Here is an 18959-nt window from a genome sequence, read left to right as displayed (position 1 = left end):
CGTCTAGGAGGCATTGAAATTCCAGGGCCGGAGTCCTGAGACAAAGATCGTAATGAGACAGGAAGGTGGCATAGGAAGGAGTCCATTTGCATGACAATAATTGAGCCAAGAATAGAAAGCTAGAGGGATGCAAGGGGTGAGGCTGGCAGCTGAGCCGGGCTAAACCTCACAAATTAGACTCCCCAGCTCTGCTTTGCAGGGGAGGTGGGGGCTGAGCCCGGTGCCAGGCTTTGGGGGTTGGGAGGAGCGGGGCGAAGGCCAGGGTCCAGGGGATTGTGGGAATGCTGACCAGGTTGGACTTTGCTTTACTCCTCCTCCTTGGGGCTGGAGCCTGCCTCCGCCGGCCCTCTCTGGTCTCTGAGGTCTCTGTGGTCTCTGAGGCTGTAGAGCTAATTCAGCAGGCAGGATGGCTGCTCAGAGGGAGCTCTATGACGCCATTGTGATCGGGGCAGGCATCCAGGGCTGCTTCACAGCATACCACCTGGCCAAACACAGCAAGAAAGTCCTTCTGCTGGAGCAGGTACTGTGTCCCCTCTGCACCCCTGACCTCAGGGACGGTCCCTTTCTCCCCCCCTCCCCAAACCCCTAGAGGGTTTTTCTGGAGCCAGCAGGCAGTGGGGTTGAGGACCTGATCATCACAAATCAAAGGGCCTGGTCATTACAAATTCTGTGCAGTGTGAAGCTTAGCTGTCTGGTGTGTTTCATGACAATGCAAAGACAGTTCCACCCTCCTTAAGACCTGCTTTGGGTTTCTAGGCACATTTCCTCCTTTTGCTGCCTCCCAGATCCTGTCCTTGGCCAAGAAGTGTCCCAGGCCCCATTCGCTACCTTCTACCTACCTAGGATCCTCTGTGCCAAAATGGCTGCTCTGACCCAGAAAAGTAATCAGTCCTTCTTTGCGTAACCTTAAGTACAGGTAATTCTGCCTGGAGTCTACGGCTGATTAGCCCGCCTAAGAGGTAGGATTCATCCTGGCATATTTCTGGCAGAAGCAGAGGCTTCTGTTTTCTTCTGTCACCTCTGGATAATAGCAGTCTCCTTGTTTGATACACAGGGAATGAGACTTGGATTTGTTTTTTTCCTTATAGAAAACTGACTCCACGAAGTGCAATCTACTGGCCACTGCACATGTGGGTAGGCCCTGTATATCCACAGGGTCCTTCCCAGGGCAGGTCTGTTGTAGGAAGGGGGAGGCCACCTAGAGGGCCCAAAGAGCGGGCTCTTGTCTAACACTCGGAAAAGAATTGTCCGAGGAGACAACATGTGCTGACAAAGCAAGAGATTTTATTGGGAAGGGCACCCGGATGGAGAGCAGGAGGGTGAGGGAACCCAGGAGAACTGCTCTGCCGCGTGGCTCCCAGTCTTGGGTTTTATGGTGATGGGATTAATTTCTGGGTGGTCTTTGGCCAATCATTCTAATTCAGAGTCTTTCCTGGTGGCGCACGAATCGCTCAGCCAAGGTGGATGCTAGCGAGAGGGATTCTGGGAAGTAAACGGACACTCATTGTCTCCTTTTGACCTTTCCCGAACTCTTCCGGTTGGTGGTGGCTTATTAGTTCCGTATTCCTTATCAGGACCTCCTGTCATAAAACAACTCATGCAAATGGTTACTATGGTGCCTGGCCAAGGTGGGCAGTTTCAATCCGTGTGCTCCCCCTAACAGGTCCACCCAGCCCACGTTCCCAAGGCTTCTACCCTCCCATTCTACCTGCATCTATCCAGGCTGCTTTTGGTTTACTCTTCTTGGTAATGAGCTGGATTGGTTGGAAGCCTTTTTCATTTCTTGATCAGTTTTCTCAAAGCCTGAGGGATTCCTTGTCCAACCTCGCAGGAAACACTCCATCTCTTGTTAAATCCCAAGACAGATCCCTTGTCCTGAGCAATCTGAACTACAGAGAAAGAGTCAGAATCAGTTTCCTTGTCCACAAAATGAGGAGCCTAGGCTAGAAAGATCTCGAAGCGTCTTTCTAATTCTACTTTTCCAGGAGTCTAAATGGAGGTTCCAACAGGATGCCTGAAGACTAACTCAGAGAGGGACTTTGGGATGTGAATGATGTTAGCAAAAAGGAGGCATGAGTTAGAGCTACTGAAGAACTTCTCTTCTGAAGCCAAGTCAATACTTGGCCATAAAGGGAGACTGTACAGAAATATTTGAAGAATAAGTGCTCCTCGTTGACAGTACAGGATAAGCTGACTCCTAAAGGGGAGGGGTGTCAGCTGCAGCTGTCTCTTGTTCTCCATCTCCAGTTCTTTCTCCCGCATTCCCGAGGAAGCTCCCATGGGCAGAGCCGGATCATCCGAAGGGCGTACCCGGAAGATTTCTACACCCAGATGATGGCTGAGTGTTACCCCATATGGGCCCAGCTGGAGCATGAGGCGGGAACCCAATTATACAGGTGGGGTTGGTGGAGAATTCTTTGAACCCTGGGGCTTGGCACCTGGGGGTGCTTTTACCATGAGAGGGAGTGGTCCCAGGAACACTTTTGGTGTGCAACAAGGGACACACAGGGTCTTGGAGGTGTTGGACACATGGAAGCATTCTGCTTGCTGTCATCATGATCACCCCACAAGTCCAACTGGCTCCGGCCAGGCTCCGAGTTCCAGGGCTGGGTTCAGACCATGTGTCCAAGGCTTGCAGAGGTTGTTTGGGGAAAGCTGCTGGAAAAACATTGGGCAGATGCCCAGAGCTAGAGTGTGTATCTACATTTCCATGGAGCTGACAGAAACTCTGTCGGGGCAGGGATTGAAATAGAGAACTCTGCTTCATTGTTTTTAATTAAAGAACTAATGATTTATTCGGCTGTGTTGGGTCTTAGTTTCATCATACGGGATCTTGCGTTGCTCGTTGCGGCACGTGGACTCTCTAGTTGAGGCATGCAGGCTCAGCCGTTGTGGTGCATGGATTTAGTTGCTCCCTGGCATGTGGGATCTTAGTTCCCCAACCAGGGATTGAACTCGTGTCCCCGGGATTGCAAGGCAGATTCTCAACCGCTGGACCACCAGGGAAGTCCCTTTGCTTGATTCTTTATATTCCGACTAGTATCACAACCCTTCATGCTGGGTCCTCACCCCCAGAACAACCCATATAAATCCATTTCACTTTTCTCTGCATACCTCCTCCCATGGGAACAAATGGGAGCTCCTCAGGCTGCACTGCTTGCCAGGGAGGGAGCCTGCAGCTATTTCCCTGTTGCTCCCATGTCTTATCTGACCCTTAAGATCCACGCCCCCAACCACGACCTTTCAGATACTCATGGGGAAGAAGGCAGACAACCCAGGAGGCAAAGAGAAGTTTTACCACCCATCGCATCATCCTCCCACCTTCTCTATGGCTCTTAACTGAACTTCCTGCAGAACCACTGCTCTACCCTACAGGGTGGCAGTTATTTTAATGGCCAGGAACCAAGAGGTTACTGTTCTGTTGCAAAAACACCATTAACTTAAGAACAAAGTGAAATCCATTATGCAAATACAGCTAGGGCAGCTAATTACAGATTGATTCCAGAGGCAGCTAATGCACCCAGCACCCAAATAAAGGAGCATGTCTTGCTGAGGGGTGGCCTGGCAAAGGGACCCCCCTCTCTGTCAGCCATCTGTGAATACTGCTGAGTATCTTATGCTGAAAGACCTGCTGAGGCCTTGGAGGGCACACTTCATCCCAGAAGACAAGGAGGCAACTGAGAGATGTTTGGAAAGTGGAATCTTTCAGAGGGGAGACAACTTTGGAGTCAGACAGGCTTGAATTTGACTTTGTGCTCTACTTCTTACCAGCTGTGTGACCTTGGAAAAGTTTCTGTACCTCTCTGCACCTCATTTTCTCTTCTAGGGCTTTGTGAAGATTAAAGGAGACCCTTATGAAATACTTGGCACTATGCCTAGCACCTTTGAACATATGGCATTTCCTTCCAGTTATTCTGGGTCAGCTGCATCCTATCTCCATTGAGCAAGGGGGGAAGAAATGCAGGAAGAGGCAGATGGGATTGCAGGAAGCATGGACGTCAAGGGGAAGGGCTGCTGGAGAGAGGGAAAGGGACCCTTGGATAGGAGACTCATGATCTCACAATCCTTCTCTTTGGCAGGAAGGCAGGAATTTGGAAGGGCTTTGGAATAAGGTAGGCCTGGCTCTAGATATCAGCTCACTCTGACATATTTAGCTGCGCGGTTTGGAGCAAGCTGTCTAACCCTGTGAGACTCAGTTTTCTTATCTGCAAAATAGGGGTAATAATATCTATTTCCTGGGTCTGTTGTGAGGATAAGTATGTAAAGGGTTTAGAATGGTACCTGACAAATCACCATCATCATCATCATCACTGCATGTTTTAGTACTTATGATAAGAAGCTGGAACTTCCCTGGGGGTCCAATGGCTAAGACTCTGTGCACTCCCAATGCAGGGGACACAGATTTGATTCCTCATCAGGGAAGATCTTGCATGCTGTTTAACCAGAAAAAAATAAAAAGGAAACTAAGGTTGTTCTAAAAGTACTTGATCCATGTTAACTCGTTTAATTCTCCCCACAAAGTTATGAGAAGGTTGCTACTGACCAGTCAAGATCTTAACCAGTAGTGCAATTCACAGAATTACTCAGCTTTTAGTCTAGAGCAGAGTTTGGCAAACTTTCTGTGAATGGCCATATAGTAAGTTTTACAGGCATTGCAGGCCATATGGTCTCTGTTGCAGCAATTCAATTCTGCCAGTTACTCAACTCTGCCATTGTGAAAGCAGCCACGAATAAAGTTAAAATGAAAGTCACTAAGAGCTTTCCGACTCTTTGTGACCCCACATAGTCTGCCAGGCTCCTCTGTCCGTGAAATTCTCCAGGCAAGAATACCGGAGTGGGTTGCCATTCCCTTCTCCAGGGGATCTTCCCGATCCAGGATCGAACCCGGGTTTCCCACATTTCAGGCTGATTCTCTACCATCTGAGCCACCATAAAATGAAAACAAATGGCCATGACTGGGTTCCAATAAAACTTTATTTATGGACACTGAAACTTCACATAATTTTCATCTCATGAAATATTCTTTTGCTTTTCATCAACCATTGAAAAACATAAAAACCAACTTGGCTGTGGGACAGGCAAAAACAGGTGGCAGACATGATACAGCCTCTGGGTCATATCTTGCTGGCTCCTGATTTAGGGGGTGACAGAGGATGAGATGGTTGGGTGGCATCACCGACTCAAAGGATAAGTGTTTGAGGAAGCTCAGGGAGTTGAAAGGAAGCCTGTTATACTGCAGTCCATAGGGTCACAAAGAGTCAGACTGAGCGACTGAATTGATAGGTTGATTGATTTAGGAAATACCACAGACTGGTTCCCTTGTCCATTTCTTGTCTCCATACAAGTTTGTGCCTCAATTATCCCAGGTCAGAAGCCTGCTATGTGTGTGTGCATGTGCTCAGTTCCTCAGACGTGTCTGACTCTTTGTGACCCCACAGACTGTAGCCCATTAGGTTGCTCTGTCCATGGGATTTTCCAGGCAAGAGTATTGGAGTAGGTTGCCAGTTCCTTCTCCAGGGGATCTTCCTGACCCAGGGATCGAACCTGGGTCTCCTGCATTGGCAGGCAGATTCTTTACCAGTGAGCCACGTATCAGGCCCAGGACATATCCTAGCCCCTCTTAAAAGACTATCGCCCCGCTTTCCCCCCAGAAAGACTCTCCCTATGCTTTGAAGCCCCACTTAACAGAAAATGAAGAGTAAAGTGAATGTTCTTTGAAAAATCTTTAAAGTTCTAGGTTTTATTATTGTGTTGTTATTATTAACAATTCCTTCCTTATGGCCAACCTAATTTACTCAGGCAGTCTAGTTTATTTAGTTCTTTTACTCGGAGCCACGGAACACATACTTCCTATTCCAATTCCTTGAGCTTTTGTTCCTAATTCTGATTTTCTAAATGATTCATCAGCTGTGTGGTTCTTATTCTCCTAAGCTCTTCTTGAAGAACCAGCACAATATCATAATTGAACTGATAGATACAAACATATTTACTTAATGATATTTGATGATTAAAAAAAAAATGCCTTCAGGAGTTGATAGTTAAGGTGGTTGTCCAATTCTTCTCATTCTGTTCTGCTGCTTCGAGTGACAGCGGCATACTGAACATGGGTGGGCTCCGGATATTTGCATATATTCCAGGAACAGACAATGACACATGTGTCAGATCACAAGGTCTGAGTCTTTTGTGATGTGTACAGCCAGGATGCTGATACCCAGAGCAAATCCCAGCTCTGTGGCCCATCTCTTTCCTGCCCCCGCCTTCTCCCTTTGAGTCCTACTATCTAGCTCCTGACCCGGGTTGCCCCTGCTTAGCTGACAATATCAGACAAGATCACAGCCGTAGGCAGTACAGCTGCTGGCAGAACCTGGTGGCCCCCTCCGCAGCTGCGGCTTCCTGTGTCTGCGAAGTGTCTGGCTTGTCAGCCACATCCCCTCCCTGGAGCAGTCTTTGTTAACCAATTCCACCTCAGCCCACTGAGCTGAAGATGAAACACCAGGAGCTCCTCGAAAACCAACAAAGACAGCAGCTATTACCAAGTCCTATCGGAGTCCCTTCCCCAAGGTGACTCTCAGAGCTGGCTTGCCTGGCACTTTTCACCCGGAGAGGGGGAAGCGGGAGCTTGGAATGGGAGATGGCAGAAGCAGGGAGAGCTATCTGCCCCTCCCATTTCCTCCCAGCTCCATCCTGCCTCCTGTCCTATTGTAGTAACTGGTAAAAATCCCTCATCACCAACTCCCTCCATCACGTCTAAGGCTTTAATAGGGCCACAGAGAAGTCAAGGGCTTCGCTGGTGTCTCAAACAGTAAAGAATCTGTCTGCAATGGGGGAGACCCAGGTTTGATCCCTGGGTCAGGAAGATCCCCTGGAGAAGGGAATGACTACCTACTCCAGTGTTCTTGCCTGGAGAATTCCATGGGCAGATCCTGGCAGGTCACAGTCCATGGAGTCACAAAGATTCAGACATGATTGAGCAACTAACACACACACACACACAGAAGACAACAAGGCTGCTGGGAGGAATCTCTTCCTAGCACTGGATCCAGCTAGGGTTGGGAGGAAGGCACAGTTTAGCACCAAATTCTCAGCACTCAGTTGATGGTGTCCTGCGACTTAGGAGCGGAACTGTTTTCAGGGTTCCCTGCACCCAGCCTCACTTCAAGGTGCCGTCTTTCTAGACCAGCCCTGGCTACTCATTTTCTGGTCTTTTTTTTTTTTTTTTTTTTGCCTGTGAAATCATTGTCCCTTCTCACCCTCTTCCTCCCCAAACTTGGTAGCCGGGATCTGAGCAGAAAAAGAGGAAAGGGAGGCCCAGAGCATGGGGGTGAGAAATGGATGCAGAATGAGCAGACTGTTTATTGGGATCTAGGAAAAGCCATTAAGAAAATAAGCACTTAAATGATTTTCAATCTGGCCGTGGAAGTCATCTATCTTCATATTGGGGGAGAAAAAGCCCGTTCTCCAATCCTGGTTTTGATTGACTGATTTCCAATTCTCTAAACATTTCCCACAGGAGACTCTCACCTATCTCCCATAATGACAGGCCTTTGCATTTCCAGGCAGTGTTTTACATTTATTTCCGATTTGCTCATAATGGTCAAAAAATCTCTCTCCAATCCAAGGCATTTCTCCAGCAGTGCATGGTTTCCCTCGGGCCAAATAGCTCAGCTGTGATCCACGGAAAATGAGAATTTCCCAAACGCATCTTTGGACTAGGGGAGGGTCCGGCACCACAAATTCAGACGGAAAATTTCCCACTGTTAGATCAATATCTGAGCTAAGAAATAAATGCCACAGGGGCAGAGAGCTGGAGCAAAATGATTACAATCGGCACAATTACATTCACCGGCAGAATCAGTGCGCTGATTACTCCTAGGAATGGGGTGCTCCCGCTTCAGCCACCACAGGACGGCTTGGGAATTAGAACATCACTCAGCATTTCATAATTTGACAGATTTGCCCGTTGTCTTGGCATGAGTTCATTTCCTCCGTGCAGTACATTCCTGTAAGAGGAGTTCTTATTTCAAGGAAGGAAGGAAGGAAAGAAGAAAGGAAGGCAAGAAGGGAGGAAGAAGAGGAGGGTAGAATAAAGGAAAGGTAAATCTCAGAGTATACGAGAGACCAAGGCTGCTACGTTGCAGGCAGAGGTTAACATATGCTGCTCGGGAATTTCCGGGTCAGGGATCTGATATTATGACTGCTCAGGAGAGAATGAAGCCAGGACTTAAGCAGAATTGTAGCCAGCCACAACCTCACGGGGTACAAAGGGCTCAAGAACGTATGCTTGGGTGACTTCCTTTTCTTGTTGACCAAGGAGTTTACTAGGTGAGTTTTCATTACCTGAAACCCAATCTCAAGTCCTTCTGGGGCCACAGGAAAAGGACTGCCTGCTGACAGGTGGGGATTTCTACAGTATCTTTCCTCTGCCGAGCTTTGAAGAGGCAAAGGCGCTCAGCGCTTTCTCATCAGTGGTGGATGCTGAGTAGGCGGGGGCCATGGCAAATGGATTGGGCACGCTGCGAGGCTCTGTGTACTGACACCAGCCCCAGGGCCCGCTGTGTCCCTACCCCCTCCCAATCTTCTCTTTAATCCCCCCAACCAGATAATGTGGGATTTGGAAGCATGTAATATCCATGAGACTCCATTATAGGCTATTACGAGCTTTATATACAGTACCTGGGGGATGTGTCAGGCTGATGCTTGTCATTGTGGCTGCTGGGACTGAGAGGGACTATAGGAGTGGTCCCAAGGGCCAAAGTGACCCTTCTATTGTTTTTATCAGTTCCCACAAAAAGGCAGCTCTGATCTCTGGTGACATAGAGGTGGAAAGCATTAAACAGAAACGGCTTTCACTCAGAGTAAGAAGCATACAGGGATGTACAGGGAGAAACAAAATCACTGAATCACAGAATTGATTCCTGGAGTCCTAAGAGGCTATCTATGGGGGTTTCTGCATGAGGGCACTATTCGCATTTGGATGGGATTTTCCTGAACATTCCAGGTTTAATATCCCTGGCCCCTGCCCACCAAATGTGAGTGGCAACTCCCAGGTATTGTGACAAGCCAAAAAAAAAAAGAACAATGATCCAGGCCATTTCTACACCCTCTCTGATGTGAAACCTCCGATAGTCCAACAGTCATGCATTACAGAGGAGGAATCTGGGGGTTGGCTCAGCGAGCAATCAGAGCAAGGTCACAGAGAGGATGCCAGGACCGGACCTGGAGTCAGAACTCCCAACTTAGGACCCTTTCCACAAAATAAGCAGCTTGAGAAGGAACCAAGAGATAGACACACAGGAAGGGATAAAACATGATCCGCCAAAAAAAATAATAATAAAAAAAAAAAAAAAACCCACCATGATCCATCACAGAAAAGGGACGGGGAAAAGAAGCAGCAAGGGGTTGGGGGAGGGAAAAGAGAGAAAGTTGTTGTTCAGTTGCTAAGCTGTGACTGACTCTCTGCGACCCCATGGACTGCAGCACACCAGGCTTCCCTGTCCCTCACCATCTCCCAGAGCTTGCTCAAACTCAAGTCCATTGAGTCGGTGATGCCATCCAATCATCTCATCCTCGGTTGTCCCCTTGACCTCTGAAGAACAGAGATCAAAACAGTGAGTAGGGTCAGGGAACTGGAGGGAGGGGAAGAAATCTTATCAAATTCTTTCAAGCTTTGCCACTTTCTAGGTGTGGCGATAAAAGAGGACTTAGGATCTCTGTTCTCAAGGGCAGGGTGGATCTTGAGGAGGGAAGATGGAGGGACAAGCAAACCAATAGTGACAGCCAAGGGCAGACTGAGGGATGGGCTGGATACCAGCTCAACAACACTGGGACTCTTACAACAGAACAGAGATGTCTCTGCCTGTTTTCTGAATGTGAGGCCAGGACTTCCCTTGATGCCTGGCCCCGGACCCTTGCTGAAGAATGACAGAGAAGGAAGGGCCCAGACACAAACTCTCACATAGGGGTTTTTTTTTCCTTTTAACAGGCAGACTGGACTACTGCTGCTGGGAATGAAGGAGAATCCAGAATTAAAGATAATTCAGGCTACTTTGTCGAGGCAGGGAGTGGAGCACCAGTGTCTTTCATCTGAGGAACTGAAGCAACGTTTCCCCAATATTCGGTTGGCCAGGGGAGAAGTGGGGCTCTTGGAGGCGTCCGGAGGAGTTCTCTATGCCGACAAGGCGCTCAGAGCCCTCCAGGTGACATGGTGCATCGCTAGGGGCCACGCAGCTCCTGCTTGGGGCATCCTGGGTCCCCATCAGCCATCCCCTGACCCCCGGCTGGATGAGAGCCTTTGCCCAGCTGGTTCTAGTCTTAACTGTGGGGGCAGGGCGATTTTAGATACCCTATTAGACCTGGACAATATGAGTGTGGAGGTCTAGAGTCTGCCCTCCCTTTCCTGCTCTCAGTGAAGGATTCTTTGTCCATGAGAGTGAGCCACATATAAAACTGATTCTTCCTTCCCTGTTCCTGCCCTTTCAGGATGCAATTCGACAGCTAGGTGGCATAGTGCATGATGGAGAGAAGGTAGTGGAGATAAAACCAGGGCTACCAGTCACGGTGAAAACTACCTCCAGTAGCTACCAAGCCAAGAGCTTGATCATCACAGCAGGTCCTTGGACCAACCGGCTCCTCCGTCCCTTGGGAGCTGAGCTACCTCTCCAGGTAAGGGGAACTGGAAGCCTGGGAGGTCGCGCTTAAGAAAAGTTGAACCTAGACGGACTTGAACTTGAATCTTCCACCTGCCACTTGTTAGTGGATGACTTTGGGCAAGTTCATTCACCTCACTGAACCTCAATTTTATAACCTGTAAAATGGGGACTAGGGCTGTCAGAGAATTAAATTAAATGATATATATAAAGGCCTTGGGACTTCCCAGGTGGCGCAGTAGTAAGGAATCAACCTACCAATGCAGGAGACTTAGGAGATGTGGGTTCGATCCCTGGGTCGGGAAGATTCCCTAGGGAAGAAAATGGCAACCCACTCCAGTATTCTTGCCTGAAAAATCCCATGGACAGAGAATCCTGGGGGGCTATGTTCCATGAGGTCGCAGAGAGTTGGACATGACTGAAACAACTTAGCATGCATGCACACAACATAATATAACATGTAAATGACACGAGTACTGAGTGAAACAAAGATGGGTGAGTTGAGCAGGGCATCTGGGCTTATATTAAAGAGCTGCAGGACCCCAGAATGCTCTCCTTTTCATTTCCCACTTTCTCTTCCTGCTCCAAGACCCTGCGGATCAACGTGTGTTACTGGAGAGAGAAGGTTCCTGGAAGCTACAGCGTGTCCCAGGCCTTTCCTTGTTTCATGGGCCTGGGCTCCAGCCTGGCTCCTCACCACATCTACGGGCTGCCCTCCAGAGAGTACCCAGGGCTGATGAAGGTGAGCGGAGAGGGCCAGAGCAGGCTTACAGCGGCCCATGCAGATCTAGGGCGGCTACCCTAACTTCCCTCTCAATGAGCTCCCTCAGACCCCAGTGAGTAGCAGCAGGAACCAACTTCACTATTCAGCATGCCACACGAGACTCTCAGCTGTCCTGGGGCCCAGCAACGGGAGCCCTTCCTTTGCAAACAGAGGGTTAGCGGGGGAACAGACAACTAGAACCTTGTGCGGCAACAAAAAGCATCTGACAGGACTGGGGAAGGCTGGGGTGATGGCTGGGGTGCCTCCTGTGTACAATCTGCCCCCCATCTCCTGCCAGGCTGGGGGTGGCGTGCAGGAAGCCGGCCCTCCCAGCTCACACCGCTCTGATTGGGAGCCAGGTCTGCTATCACCACGGCAACAATGCAGATCCCGAGGAGCGGGACTGCCCGGCAGCTTTCTCAGACATCCAAGATGTCCACATCCTGAGCAGTTTTGTCAGAGATCACTTACCTGACCTGCAGCCTGAGCCTGCTGTGATGGAGCGCTGCATGTACACGGTAAGTATGTGAGCAGCTGGGCCAGGCCCTCCCGAGGCCCTGGGAGCAGGGTGATGGGGCAGACCGGCCTTGCGCAGCTTGGGCCAGACTCCGCCTGACCCCTGACATAGAATGTGACTTGAAACAAATGAGCTCATTTCTGAGGGTCGGCTCACCTCCACCCGAGAGGGCCCATTAGAGGTTATTCATATTCCTTTTCATTAGGAAACTAGGCTTATGTCTGGCAGTCCTTCACTATGCTTCCCAGAAGAACTCTAAAAGAGTTTTTGGCAAGATGTTCTAGTTGAGCAGGCCTTGGGGACAAAGAGAAGAGACAGATGTCACCAGGACCCGAGGCATCTTGGCTGAAGTTAGTTTACATACATTAACTGAGCACCTACTGTGTTCATAGCTCTGTAGAGAAGAGACAGATGGACAAAGGAGAAAGACAGGCATACCCCAGGGCACTGGCATGCAGAAAGCACGCCTGGGTCCTGTTCCCATTCTTTCTGGAAAGAAATCCAGCCGAGTCTCCTCCCTTCTGAGCCTTCAGCTCTTCTTCCTGCCTCTATCCTCAAAGGACACAGGTGTGATTGTTTCTTTCTAGAACACCCCCGATGGGCACTTCGTTCTTGATAGACACCCAAAGTACAACAACATCATCATTGGTGCTGGATTCTCTGGTGAGCCTGAGCGAGGGAAGATGGGGTGCCTTAAAGCTGACCTCAGTGCCAGGCAGAATGGTGTTTTTCATGCTTTAAGCTGATAGAGAAGGGCCGAAGTCCAGATTGTGAGTGTATAAGGGGGCTGAGCAGGGCTATCAGAGAATAAGGGCTGCTCATGGTGGGAGGCAACTTCTGCCTTTGGGGTGCGACCGGTGGGAAGGTTAGCCCTATCTGGGGACCATGTAGGCGACTTCCAGGGAGCCCAGCCCCTGTCTATGAGGATGCCTGACCACCTGTTCTCCTTTCCCTAGGGCATGGGTTCAAGTTGTCCCCCGTTGTGGGGAAGATCCTGTACGAATTAAGCATGAAATTAACGCCATCCTATGACTTGACACCTTTTCGAATCAGCCGCTTTCCCAGCCTGGGCAAAGCCCACCTTTGACCCCTGGCCAGCAGCTTCCCTTCTGTGCCCAGGAGTTGGAAATAAAGCTGGGAAAGACATCTAAGAGGAAGAAAGTGGCTGTGGGAGGTTATCCTTTTCTCCTGCCTCTCTTCAGTCCCCCGTAAACACCAGCTGATTGAATGTACCTTCTTTCTCTGGCCAGCTCCCCAATCACACACCACTTTTTTGCTTCAGTTCAATCAGATATTCTATAATCACAGAGTGGCAATGGCCTTGGAGGTGGATGTCTCAATAAGGAAGGGGCATAAGGACCAGCTCAGGAGACCAAAGCAACTGTTAAAATTCTCTTCACTGGGGAATTTGTTGAATTTCGGATAGATCTGACGAAAGTTGCCTAGGGGAGGGTAAACAAGATGGTCTGTAGACCATTCATGCCCTTGGAGTTCCTTTCATAAAACTAGAGCCATCCTCTATCACGAACCCCCTCAAAATGCGGCTCGTCGTGGGTGCACAGTAAATGTTTGTTGAAAAAAAAATGTGTTGCACAAACAGATAAGTAAATGACTGCCTTGCATGAAAGCCTGTGGTGGGCTTTATTTTCCATGTGACCTTATTTCTTACAGAATTTAATTGTCTGAATTAGCACCACAGAATCCATTACCCCAGGACTCCTTAGGGTCTTTATCCCCTCAACGCACCGCACCCTCTTTCTCTGGATTCTTTGTCTGGTTCTCATCCTCTCATAAAGACGCTCAGCTCCCCAGTCTCTCATTAAGGTGTATTGTCAGGTCTTTATGAAGATGGAGCTGTTCTACCAGAAAGGAAGAGAGAGACACACTCGCTCAGAAACCCTGTTCAATGTTTGAATGTTAAATGTGCCATTTTATTATCATTAGGATTGCTCCCACTTAATGAAACGGCATTAACACCGAGTCGGCTGGCCTCCTTGCACTAATTGCTTTGGAAGGAAACAGGCTCATAACTGCCCCAGGGTGGGTGGGGGTGGTGAGAGGTGTAAACAGAGACCCAAGCAAGGCTGAGCACATTCAGATGAAACCAAAGCAGGAGGATCTCCAGACAGGGGCCCCTTGGACCCAAAAGAATAGGAGTTAAAGTGCTCTGGGGAGAAAAAAAAAAAAACCTGGCACTGGGTGGGGTGGAAATGTTCAGAGGAATCCCTGAGCGGGGAGGAGTGGGGAATGAGAATAAGAGTAAAAATATTCTCAAAGGAAAAACAACACAGAGGAAAGTACTCTTCAATTGCCATATAGGCCTGGGCACATGGATTAATTCTGATTTCTCCTGGGAACTATAAAAGCTAGCCAGTTCTGTCAACACCATTCCAACCCTGCTTTTTGGGTGCTCAACTTGGTTCCCTGAACCACAGCCTCTGTAAAGGAGGGGATGATAATCATATCTGTAAAATGGGAACTCTATTACATCTTGTGGATCAACCTTGAAGACATAATGCTGAATAAAATAATCCAGACATAAAAGGACAAGTAGCGTATGATTCCACTTGTGCGAGCTATGTGTGTGTGTGTGTGTGCACGCTCAGTCGCTTCAGTCATGTCTGACTCTTTGCGACCCTATGGATTTTAGCCCTCCAGGCTCCACTGTCCATGGGATTGTCCACGCAAGAATACTGGAGTGGGTTGCCATGCCCTCCTTTAGGGGATCTTCTCAACCCAGAGATCAAACCCACGTCTCTTGTGTCTCCTGCATTGGCACGTGGTTCTTTACGACTAGTACCTCTTGGGAGGCTTGTGAACTACTTAAAGTAGTCAAATTAACAGAAACAAAAGGTGGAATGGTGGTTGCCAGGGACTGGAGAGAGGAATAAGGAGTTATTGTTTAATGGGCACAGAGCTTCAGTTTGGGAAAACGAGAAAGTTCTGGAGATGGATGATGGTGATGGTTGTATAAGACCGTGAACATATTTAAATGCCACTCAACTGTACACTTAACATGGTTAAGATGGGGGACTTCCCTACTGGTCCAGTGGCTAAGACTCCAAGCTCCCAGTGCAGGGGCCCTGGTTTTGATCCTTGGTCAGGGAACTAGATCCTGCTTGCCACAACTAAGAGTTTGCATGCTGCAACTAAAAGATTCTGCATGCCTCAACTAAGACCTGATGCAGCCAAATAAACACTTTAAAAAAATAGTTAATATGGTATATTGTATGTTATGTATATTTTACCACAATTTTAAAAAGTGGGGGACTTCCCTGGTGGTCCTGTGGATGAGAATCTACCTGCCAACGCAGGGGACAAGGGTTTGATCCCTGGTCCAGGAAGATTCTGCATGCCATGGAGGCAACTAAGCCCTAAGCCCGTGCTCTAGAACCCAAGTGCTGCAACTACTGAAGCCTGTGTGCCAGGAACATGCGCTCTGCAACAAGAGAAACCACTGTCAGGAGAACACCATGCACCACAACAAAGAGTAGCCCCCACTCACCACAACTTCATTCACACAGCAACGAAGACCCAGCACACCCAAAAGTAAGATAATAAATAAAAATTTTTAAAGGGGATAATAGTACTGACCAACTCTACAGGAGTGTGTGAGGATCAAATAAGATCATTCATTCAAAACACAAATATTTGCAGCTTCTGTTCTGTGCCATGCACTGTGCTAGGCATGGTGGATGTATCTATGAGTAAAACAATCTGTGACAACCTCACTCCTATGGTGTTTACAGCCCAGGAGGAGGAGAAGACAAGTAGCTAATGCTTGCGTGCTTGTGTTCTCGCTGAGTCATGTCCAACTCTTTGCGACTCCATGGATTGTAGCCCTCCAGGCTCTTCTGTCCACTGAATGTTCTAGGCAAGGATACGGGAGTGGGTTGCCATTTCCTTCTCCAGGGGATCTTCCCCAGCCAGGGATCGAACCCATGTCTCTTACGTCTCCTGCATTGGCAGGCGGATTCTTTTACCACTGAGCCACCTGGAAAGCCCATGTAAATAATATGGATAAATAAATTGTATTGTACATTAGAGGGTGACAAGTGTTTTGGGGGAAAAACACAGCAGAGTGGGGAAGACAGAGAATGCTGGGGGAAGGGTTGCCCTTTTGGATGATGGTCAGGGTGAGACTCATTGAGCAGACTTGGAGGAAAAGGAGTGCGCCAGGCAGATACCAGGAGCACGTGGTGAATTGTAAAACAAGGTACTGTGTTATTACTAAGAGAGAAATGAGGTACAGACAGGGATCAGGGTAAGATGCTGCCAGCTCCCCAGCCAGCAAAGCCGGGGAGAAAGAATGCTGGGCTCTCTCCCTGCCTCTCGTTCCACGGCTGCCCTCCACTCCCGGCTTCTTCCAGTGCCACCCTCCTCCCCCAGCCAGCTGCTGCAGCTCCCCTTCCAAAATATCCAGTCTTATTCAGCTTGCTGGTGACAGCGAAAGGAGGGGACCAGTGTCTAGAGGAGGCTGAGGAAGGACAAGTGGGGGACGCTGACAAGGCCTGCCTGAGCTGCGAAGGCCCTTTACAAATGAGCCAGCGTGTCCTAGAAACGGAGTGCAGGCGGAGGCAGGGGCTGGGGCGAGCAAGTGCGTGTGGGAGGGATGAGGTCAGGGCAGAGTGGAGAGAGGCAGGAACTGGATAAGAGGAGACTGGTAACACACAAGCCAGGGAGGCAGGTGAGGACCTGCAGGGATGCTGCACACAGCCCAAGTGGGAGGAACTGAGCGTCTCTTATTGGGAGTGGGCTGGGGTCATAGAGGGGAAGAGAGGATGCAGGGAATAGAGTCTATGGCTATGGAGGAGAGGACTAGCCCTTGTAGATGGGCTTGGAGGACCAACTTGAGGGTTTTAGTAACACTGAAGGATTTGCCAAGCAGACCTGCCAGCATTATCTCCCTGCCTCCCTTCTGCTTGAGCGTGGCCAGGCATCCACTTTCAGGCAGAAACCCTGCCTATCTTCAAGATGGGAGAAAATCAAAATAAATTGGGCAGGCAGTAAGAGACCTCTGGAAGGGCAACTGGGGTCCACATGAGCTGCAGGGGAGAGATAAGGGCAGCAAAGAGAAAGAGGCCGGCATGGTTGCCAACCAGACTAAGGCAAACAGAGGCAGGCTAAAATTAGATTGGGGGTGGGGAGGGAGGAGAGGCAGTCCAGAAAAGAAGGGAAAGCACAGGCAATCGATGCCATTGCGACTCTGACCCAATTCTTCATCTCTCAGCCTCACCATCTGAAAAATGAGGAGGTGATGGGGGAAAAGGGAAAGGCTGGCACACAGGGGAGTCAGGGGAGAGTAATTTGAGTCCTAAGACCTAGGCAACTGTGCGGTACGAATTAATGGTGCCAATGTGGAAAAGAGGAGGTATGTGGTGTAGTTGAAACAAGTGAAAATCTAACTGGAGTTTGGCTGGGTTTTGAACCACAACAGGTTTAAGGGCTTAAGGAGTGTGAGTCTAACTTGGAATGAGGTTCACCTGTTTAGAAAGGTAAGTGGGAGAACAAGATGGTGGAGGAGCAGGTGGACGTGGAGTGCCTCTCTCTCCGCAGATACATCAGGAATACACCTTCAGACACAGAAGTGCATGCAGAACACCAGCCGAAAGCAGACAGGAGTACCCGACCAGTGAAAAGGAATATATAGAACCATGCAAAACTCGAGATCAAGCCCTGAACCTTTGGAGTGGGAGCACTGACTCCAAGACTCTAGACTACCAGAGATCTAACCTTAGGGAGTATCAAATACTGAGAACTCACACAAAGAAAGCCACTTGAATACAAGACCCGGCATCACCCAACCACCAGTAACACCCTGTGCAGGATGCCTCAACTAAACAACAAACAAAAATAGACAGGTAAGAGGAGGCAACAAGGATGAGTTAATCCAGGGACAGTAGGCTGGAGTGACTTGATGCTTGCATTTTACTTCTCAAAAGAGTGATTAAAAGACCTCCCTGGTGGTCCAGTGGTTAAGACTCTGTTCTCCCAATGCAGAGGGCCCAGGTTCAATCCCTGGTCAGAGAACTAGATCCCACATGCCAAAACTAAGAGTTTGCATACCACAACAAAGATTGAAGATCCCGTGGGTCCCAACTAAGACTCGGCGCAGTTAAATAATTTCTTTTTTTCTAAAAGAGTGAGTAAAGAGAATTTGGCTATTGGATATTCTATTTCAATGATGGGCTTCCACTTGCTTGCAGCAAGAGGGATTTAGGTTAGACCTCAGGAAATCCACCCAATCACTAAGTAAACAGATTTTTGAGATATTAAAACACATATATAAGCACTCTTAGGGTATTCTTTCCTTGGAAATCTTTAGAAATAAGAAGTCCATCTATTTGGGCCTGTATAGTCTTACCTGATGGGCTTCCTGGGGGCTCAGTGGTGAAGAACCCATCTGCCAATGCAGGAGACTTAGGAGACATGGGTTCAAGTCCTGGGTTGGGAAGATCCCCTGGAGCAGGAAATGGCAACACACTCCAGTACTCTTGCCTGGAAAATTCCATGGACAGAGGAGCCTGACAGGCTATCGTCCATGGAGTCACAAAGAGTCAGACACGGCTGAGTGACTGAGCACACACACACAATCTTGCCTGATGGCCAGGACCTGCCAGCTTCAGGAAGACTTGTGGCTAAAGAGCAGGCAGAGTCTGAAATGGGATTCTGGGTAGGGCAAATGAATGTATGCTCCTGAGGGGCGAGGGGAGGCAGAAGGCGGGCTGGATCTGTCAGGCAGGAAGAAGCAGCGGGGACAAGGGGCAGGATTCTAACATGCAGGACCCAGTGGCATTTACATAACTTTGAATAATGAATAAGCCCAGCTCTGGGGCTCCAAGTCAGCGCGTTCATCTGCATCTTTATTAGGCTTTATAAATGATTCAGCTCCCTACCCCTTCCCCCCTGCCCCTGCCCAGCCTGCCCCAAGCATCAGGGTAGTTGATTGCTCATTATTTTAGACTAGGTTTGTTTCACCAACAGTCAGTGAGGCATGGAGCAGGGGCACACAGGAGGGAGGAAGAAATCTGAA

General features: G+C 49.0%; 1 protein-coding gene and 1 non-coding gene across 3 annotated transcripts; both read left to right on the top strand.

The window, feature by feature from the left end:
• Positions 1-307: 307 nt before the first annotated feature.
• Positions 308-14080, top strand: PIPOX (pipecolic acid and sarcosine oxidase). Of its 2 annotated transcripts, none has more exons than XR_010659706.1 (8): positions 308-520; positions 2248-2396; positions 9983-10196; positions 10480-10662; positions 11236-11388; positions 11708-11927; positions 12514-12589; positions 12883-12943. XR_010659706.1 is itself a non-coding variant. In XM_065910289.1 (8 exons), exons 1-8 carry the CDS (start codon positions 407-409, stop codon positions 13011-13013), a joined length of 1179 nt encoding a protein of 392 aa, XP_065766361.1. In that variant the 5' UTR covers positions 308-406; the 3' UTR covers positions 13014-14080. The 2 variants fall into 2 exon arrangements, 1 of the variants encoding a protein (XP_065766361.1); XM_065910289.1 differs by having other exon boundaries at positions 11769-11927; positions 12883-14080.
• Positions 14081-17883: 3803 nt separating this feature from the next.
• TRNAG-CCC (transfer RNA glycine (anticodon CCC)) lies at positions 17884-17956 on the top strand. The gene has a single exon. It is a non-coding gene; the product is annotated as a tRNA-Gly (tRNA).
• The last annotated feature ends 1003 nt before the right edge of the window (positions 17957-18959 follow it).

The sequence above is a fragment of the Muntiacus reevesi genome, chromosome 18, assembly GCF_963930625.1.
Source record: "Muntiacus reevesi chromosome 18, mMunRee1.1, whole genome shotgun sequence".
NCBI classification, from domain to species: domain Eukaryota; kingdom Metazoa; phylum Chordata; class Mammalia; order Artiodactyla; family Cervidae; genus Muntiacus; species Muntiacus reevesi.
Note: the sequence above shows the minus strand (reverse complement) of the source record. Positions and strands in the feature narration are given on the sequence as shown.

What these genes read in the sequence shown, in the direction of transcription:
- PIPOX (XM_065910289.1), top strand. Translation starts at nt 407, where the DNA reads ATGGCTGCTCAGAGGGAGCTCTATGACGCCATTGTGATCGGGGCAGGC. An exon ending in GCGGGAACCCAATTATACAG is followed by an intron (nt 2,397 to 9,982) that starts GTGGGGTTGGTG and finishes TCCTTTTAACAG; the next exon opens with GCAGACTGGACTACTGCTGC. An exon ending in GAGCTGAGCTACCTCTCCAG is followed by an intron (nt 10,663 to 11,235) that starts GTAAGGGGAACT and finishes TCCTGCTCCAAG; the next exon opens with ACCCTGCGGATCAACGTGTG.